Source organism: Orycteropus afer, unplaced genomic scaffold, assembly GCF_000298275.1.
Source record: "Orycteropus afer afer isolate SDZICR_OR568_19922 unplaced genomic scaffold, OryAfe1.0 scaffold00083, whole genome shotgun sequence".
Classification (NCBI taxonomy): domain Eukaryota; kingdom Metazoa; phylum Chordata; class Mammalia; order Tubulidentata; family Orycteropodidae; genus Orycteropus; species Orycteropus afer.
Genome location: NW_006921670.1, coordinates 7145305 through 7152436, shown reverse-complemented (window position 1 = coordinate 7152436; position 7132 = coordinate 7145305). Strand labels below are relative to the sequence as shown.

At 55.4% G+C, this 7132-nt stretch overlaps 1 protein-coding gene across 1 annotated transcript in view; it reads left to right on the top strand.

Annotated features, from left to right (window-relative positions):
* The window catches only part of LOC103197810 (cytochrome P450 2D17-like), a 26518-nt gene extending 24545 nt beyond the window's left edge, over window positions 1-1973 (top strand). Inside the window, exons 9-13 of the mRNA XM_042781068.1 lie at window positions 259-435; window positions 574-715; window positions 960-1147; window positions 1557-1698; window positions 1795-1973. Coding sequence (XP_042637002.1) covers window positions 259-435; window positions 574-715; window positions 960-1147; window positions 1557-1698; window positions 1795-1973 — 828 coding nt within the window. The remainder of the gene's footprint in view (window positions 1-258; window positions 436-573; window positions 716-959; window positions 1148-1556; window positions 1699-1794) is intronic.
* The last annotated feature ends 5159 nt before the right edge of the window (window positions 1974-7132 follow it).

The following is a 7132-nucleotide window of genomic DNA, read 5'->3' as shown; positions in this document are numbered from 1 at the left end:
GGAAACAAGTTCCCTGCGCCAGGTGCAGGGGGCGTTGGAGGACGGGGGCGGGGCTCAGGCAGAGCGAGCTTCCGGGGCCGGATGCGTCCGTGAGCCACTGCAGCTCCTGGGAGGCAGAGTTGTATTCGGGGCATTGGAGGAAAGAGATCCCAGGGCGGGCTACAGAAAGAGCAGAAGCAGGCCCGGGGTCCCTTTGGAATCTGCGGCTGGGCCCGCTGAGCACAGGAAGGACCTCGAGCCCCTCGTGTGGCCGCACAGGTACTGAATGCGTTCCCAGTGCTCCTGCGTATCCCGGGGCTGGCCAGCAAGGTCTTGTCAGGACCCAAGGAGTTTATGGCCCTGATACATGAGATGATCGCCGAGCACCGGGAGACTCGGGACGCAGCCCAGCCGCCCCGTGACCTGACTGACGCGTTCCTGGACGAGGTGGAGAAGGTGAGGGGCGGCTGCCTGCTGTTGGGACGATGGGCTCCAGGGCAGCCCCCAGGGACGGGGACGTACTGACAGGAGCGGGGTGGAAACCATCAGGGGCTTCCCCTCCTTCTCTGGTCTGACTCTCTCCGCCTGGCACAGGCCAAGGGGAACCCGGAGAGCAGCTTCACTGAGGAGAACCTGCTTCTGGTGGTGGCAGACCTGTTCTTCGTGGGATTGGTGACCACCTCCACCACGCTGGTCTGGGCCCTGCTGCTCATGCTTCTGCACCCTGACGTGCATCGTGCGGAGCCTGGGGCCTGATGGGGGCTGGGCGTTGGGGGGATGGATAGGTTGGCCTCCCCTGCACTTGAGCTTAATGGAGATACCAGGGCCCTCAAGCAGAGGCTCGGCCATGGCTGTTGTCACTACGGGGTCCTCCATGTAGGCACAGTCTGCACAGAGGGACTCACCCTAGGGCCCTGGTAGGCTCAGGGTTTGGGCCCCTGGGTCCTGGCTCACCTGGGGACTCCTTCTTGTCTGCCCAGGTCGTGTCCAGGAGGAGATCGATGAGGTGATAGGGCAGGTGCGGCCACCTGAGATGGAGGACCAGGCCCTCATGCCGTTCACCACAGCCGTGATCCACAAGGTGCAGCGCTTTGGGGACGTAGTGCCTCTGGGTGTGCCTCACATGACCTCTCGTGACACTGAAGTGCAGGGCTTCCTCATCCCCAAGGTAGGGGTGCAGACACTCTCACCCCAGCTCAGTGCCCCCTGCCAGCTCATAACCCCGGCATGGCCTTTGCCAGGTGAAGCCCAGACAGGCACCAGGCTGTCCGTCATCCATCCCCAGGCACCTGAGAGTGTGCCCAGCCCTGTGGGCGTCGAGTACCCAGCAGAGGCAGGGCCAGTCCTGTCCAGAGCCTCTGTCTGGTGGAAGACAAACTGAACACGCCACAGAGTGGGGGAGTGCCCATGGGACCTTGGGGACGGGGAGGCTCACAGGGAGCTACTTGGGCTGAGTGCCCCTTGAAGGAGTCCAGGGTGAACCAGGCAGATCGTGTGTGTGCCCACGTGTGTAGTGGGGGCCAGGGTCACGGCATCCCCTGTCCAGGCCCCACCCACACCAGGCATGTCCTGGGCAGGGGACCACGCTCATCGCCAACCTGTCGTCAGTGCTGAAGGACGAGGCCGTCTGGGAGCAGCCCTTCCGCTTCCACCCAGAACACTTCCTGGATGCCCAGGGCCACTTCGTGAAGCCAGAAGCCTTCATGCCCTTCTCAGCAGGTGCCCGTGGGGTGCCTGGCTCCCGGCCCCTTCCTGAGGGAGATGGAAACGGGGACCCCAGCCCCCCAAGTTTGCTGAGCCCCATGCCCCCCACAGGCCGCCGCTTATGCCTCGGGGAGCCCCTGGCACACATGGAGCTTTTCCTGTTCTTCACCTGCCTCCTGCAGCGTTTCAGCTTCTCGGTGCCTGCCGGACAGCCACGGCCCAGCGCCCACGGCGTCTGTGGCTTAGTGGTGTCCCCACCCCCCTACCAGCTCTGTGCTGTGCCCCGCTAGAGGCACCAAGCCCCAGCCCGCTCCCCAGCTTCACCCTGACCGACAATAAACCACCTGTGTGTCTGGGCCCCACCCGTGCCCCCACCAGGCCTTGCAGACAATTGGGCTCAGCAGCCTGTGGCCGTCACTCCCTGTCCCCTGCCGTGGCCAGTCTTCCAGACCTTTGGTGAGGTGGCTGTGCAGGGCCCTGACGTCAGCAGCCTGCCCGGTGCTTCCTCTCATCTGTCATCAACACCCACACATCAAGCCTGTCTCCACCCATCGCTCAGCCAGAACTAGCCCATCAGCCACCTCACTTTGGGCCAGGCTCAGGAGCTACGAGTGGGTCTTTAGGTGACGCTGTTCTCTGGGAAGGACCTAGTGCCAGCTCAGGAGAAAGCCACCGCGTTGAGCCTGTCCCCCTCCCTGAGTTTGGGCCGGCCCCACCCAGCTCTACAGCACTGCTCACCTCCAGACCCTGCTGGAGCCCACATGGGCACTCAGCCCGGCTCCACGCCCAGCCCTCACCTTTTGTGTGGCAGAGTCACACAGGCCCCACAGGCGTAGTACCCCTGGAGTGAGGGCCACATGGACCTGTGGGGCACTAGTTGTGGCAGAGGGCTGTGTGGGCCTGTGTGATACAGGGAGCCTGGCTCTCATCCTGGCGCTGCCACCGACTGTGGCCCTGACAATCGCTCCGGGCCCTGCGCTTCCACTTCCCCTTCTGCCAAGGTGTGGGTTGCCCCAAGTGGCCAGAGGTCTCCTGCTGCAGCCTTTGCTGGCCTGTAGCCCCGGAGCATGGACAGGGACTGCTGTCCTCCGTCCTCAGTCCCCCTCCTCGCAAGTGCCTCTGGGTAGGCTCGCAGGCAGATGCACCCAAGCATCTATAACGGCCGTCTCATCACCCAAGTCTTGGGCAGGCCCTCTGACACATTAGGATAACACCCTGGGTCAGAGACCAAGGATACCGAGGGCTAGAAACCATCACAGGGGCCCCTCGTGCCAAGAGATTCCCTGCAGGATCCCTGAGTGGCTCTTACTAGTGTCCTTAAATGCCCTCAAGACAGGGAGCTCCCCCTTTGGCAGCACAGAGAAGGGGGACCGTCCCTAGGCTTTGGGTCAGAAGCCCAGTCAAAGCTCCCTTGATCCCTTCCACTGTCATGTCAGGGAAGGGTGGCAGGTGGTGGTGCACGGTGTGATGGACAGACTGAGAGAAGACATGGGCCCGGAGGGAGGAGCTGGGCCTAAAAGCAGCAACTCGTAGAATTTATTAGACACTGTGTCACTTGTGTTTGTAAGTCTTGGCAATGTTGGAGATGGGGAACTACCCCAACTAGAGCTTTCTCAAGAGCTGAGGTCCCCAGCCCCCTCACTGTGCCACCTTTCTCTCCACCTCAGAGGCCTCTAAAAAGCACAGACGGGTGCCCTGTGGGTCCCTTGCTGGGAGAAACCTTTCCTGGGCCTGGGAACCCCACCCCGTCAGCATGGAGAGAAGGGTACGTTATTGAGCCAGCCCAAGGGGATAGCCTTGGACCTTCCAACCAGAGAGGAAGGCAGAGTGCTGGGTCCGCTCCGAAGGACAGAAGGCTGGGGCATCTGCTACCTGGCTTCTTTGCTGCACCCTTCCCCCAGGGCAGGAAGGTACAGAGAGGCAGGGCCCTGTGACCCCAGCAGGGCCCGGGTAGGGGGGCAGGCAGGGTAGGGTCAGCAGTCTCACCACAAAGATCTACAGCAGCTGCCATTGGGCCCTTTTTTGTTTCCTGGGGAGCAAGGGGGGGCACAGCAGTGGGCCAGGGCCAAGCATGCTGCCTCACCTCCACATGGAGCCCCTTGCTCTAGGGGGCAACAGCGGGGCCAGGTGGTCAGGAAGGTACCCCAGTCTCCACTCCCTCCCTTCCCCACAGCACCAGCCCAAGTGGCCCAGGGCTTCTCTGGGGGACCCATGCTAGGCTGTCCCTTCCTTCCCAGCAGGGAGTCCTTGCCAGCTCCTCCCCCAGTCACTCCCTTAGCAAGAAGGGGCCTGCTGCAACCTGCTCCGGGGACCTCCTCTCCCCCTTCCCCTCTTCCAGAGTCCAAGGGTCAGGCTCCTTGTGCGCAGTGAGAGTCAGACCTCCCTGTGCCCCGGGGGTCATGGCCTGCTGGGGGGGGGGGTAAGAACACTGAGTGAGGGTGGAAAGCCTCATCCTTCCCGTTCTTCACCAGTTTCCTGGACGTCCTTCCCTTCTCGGCTCCAGCTGAGGCAGGATGGGGAGTTTCCTTGAAGGGGCGCTGGAGGAGACAGCCCCAGCCCCAGGCCCTTCCTGGGCAGGGTCACTTACCTTCAGGACCTGCTGCTTCTACGCTTGAATGTGCATCTCTACAAAGGGAAACAGGACAGGTGAGACCCAGCTAGGGGCAGCTGGGGTCCTTCCTGACCCACCTGGCCTCTCTAGGTGCAGGCCCCCTCACGGGACAGCCACCCCACTGTGGGGAAGTAGAGTCCGCATGCTCACCCGAGTGGTCAGGAGGCAAGCACTCACCCATCAACCCCCTCACCAGCCTTATGGTCTCCCCTGTGGGCTGCGAGACAAAGAGGGAGGCTGAGGTGAGATCGGCCTCGGTCCACTGTCGATACCTGCAGAGAGACGACGGGGTGTTTAAGGAGAACCTCTACAGAAAGCTTCAGAAGAACTACCATTGATATCTTCAGAAAGATAAAGTTTTGCATTTAGGAAACGTCTCTAGGAAAGAAATACTCAAACAATAACATCTGCAAACTCTTGGAAAGTAGCAAGTATTGTTGTTAGGTGCTGTCATGCCAGTTCCAAGTCACAGCTACCCTGTGTACAGCAAAACACAACACTGCCCCGCCCTGCCCCATCCTCACAATTGTCGTTTGAGCCCATCGTTGTAGCCACTGTGTCAGTCCATTTCATTAAGGGTCTGCCTCTTTTTCACTGACCCTCTACTTTTAATCAAGCATATCCTCCAGGGACTGGTTCTTCCTGATAACGTGTCCAAAATACATAAGATGAAGTCTCAGCTTTCTTACTTCTAAGGAGCATTCATCTAAGATAGACTTGCTCATTCTTCTCACAGTCCATAGTATGTTTCCCTCAAAGAGCTAAATAACAGATGTTTCAGAAAGTGGGAACAGACAACCAGCCAGGATGGTAGGAAAGATAACAAATAAATTCCTTTTGTGTTAATAAAATTTCCAAGAACTGAAGGACATGAATTTCCAGAAGAGAGGGGCTCACCAAGTGTCCAGGAGAATGGACAAAGGAAGACACATGTCAGATTTTGTCATCAATAAATTTCAGAACACTGAGGACAAAGGGAAGAACCTAAAAACTTTGGAGATACAGAGACAGAAGATGTCTCAAAATTAGAAATTCCATGCCAAGAAATTTGGAAGACAGCTACCTGGCCAACTAACTGGAAGGGATCCATATCTGTGCCCATTCCAAAGAAAGGTGATCCAAAGAATGCATAAACTGCTATTGTCATTAATATCACAAGCAAGTAAAATTTTGCTGAAGAAAATTAAAAACGGTTGCAGAAGTACAATCAACAGAGAACTGCCAGGAGTTCAAACCAGATTCAGAAGAGAGGGTGGGATAAAGGATCACATTGCTGATGTCAGGTGGATCTTGGCTGAAAACAAGGAATACCAGAAAGGTGTTTACATGTGTTTCATTGACTTTGCAAAGTCATTCCACATACGGTGTGGATCATAAGAAATTATGGATAACACTGCAAAGAGTAGGATTTCCAGAACACTTAACTGTGCCCATGAAGAACCTATACATAGGCCAGGAGGCAGTCATTTGAACAGAACAAGGGGATAGTGCATGGTTTAAAATTAGGAAGGGTGTGAGTCAGGGTTGTATCCTTTCACCATACTTATTCAAGGAGCTCTGGTGGCGTAGGGCATAAGGCATTTGACTGCTAACCAGAAGGCTAGTGGTTCATACCCACCAGTCTCCTCAGAAGAAAGACTGGGCAATCTACTTCCATAGAGATACCACCTCGGAAACCCAAGGAGGGGTCACTATGAGTCGTAGTCAACTCAACAGCAGTGAGTTTGGTTTGGTTTTGGTATGCTGAGCAAATAATCTGTGAAGGTGAACTGGATGAAGAACAACACAGCATCAGGATTAGTGGAGGAAGACTCATCAACAACCTGTGATGCAGATGACACAACCTTGCTTGCTGAAAGCAAGAGGATTTGAAGCACTTCCTGATAAACATTAAAGACTACAACCTTCAGTGTGGATTACGCCTTGCATAAAGAAAACAAAAATCCTCACAACTGGACCAACAAGCAGTATCATGATAAATAAAAGATTGAAGTTTCAAGGATTTCATTTTACTTAGATCCACAAGCAATGACCACAGAAGCAGCAGTCAAGAAATCAAGCCACGTATTACATCGGGTAAATCTGCTGCAAAGGACCTCTTTAAAGTGCTTAAGAGCAAAGATGTCACTTTGAAGACTAAAGTGTGCTGACCCAAGCCATGATATTTTCAATAGCTTCATATGCATGTGAGAACTGGACAATGAATAAGGAAGACCACGGAACTGATACATTCAAATTGCAGTGTTGGGAAGAATACTAAGATAAGGGGAAAATCCCAAAAGATGGACTGACACAGTGTCTGCAACGATGCCCTCAAACAGAAACCTTTGTGAGGAAGGCTCAAGACCGAGCAGTGTTTAGTTCTGCTGTACATATGATCACTGTGAGTCAAAACTGACTTGATGGCAAACTGTGATAGGTGGTAGCTGTGTGTCAACTTGGCTGGATCACAATTCTGTGTGGTTTAAGCAATTGTGATGTGGGTTGTTCCAATGATGGGATCAGATGTATATGTTTTGAGCAGCCAACCTATTGAAAGGGAGTCTTCCTAGGAGTATAGCCTGCTTCCAGTATATTTATGGACATCCTGGGAAAAGAGACACTCTTCTGTGGATCAGGATTCTGTTATGCTGCCTACAACTGTCCATGAGCGAACAATCCACCATTCGGCCTGGAGATCTTGCATTTGTCATTCGTTGGAGTCAACAGCCAGTATACTGCCTGCCAACCTCGAGCTCCTCAGCCCCTGCAGCTGCGTGAGTCGGGAAAAGCCTCCAGCTTGACGTTTGATCCAAGAACTTTGGACTTGCCAGCTTCTGTAAGTGTGTGAGCCATTTT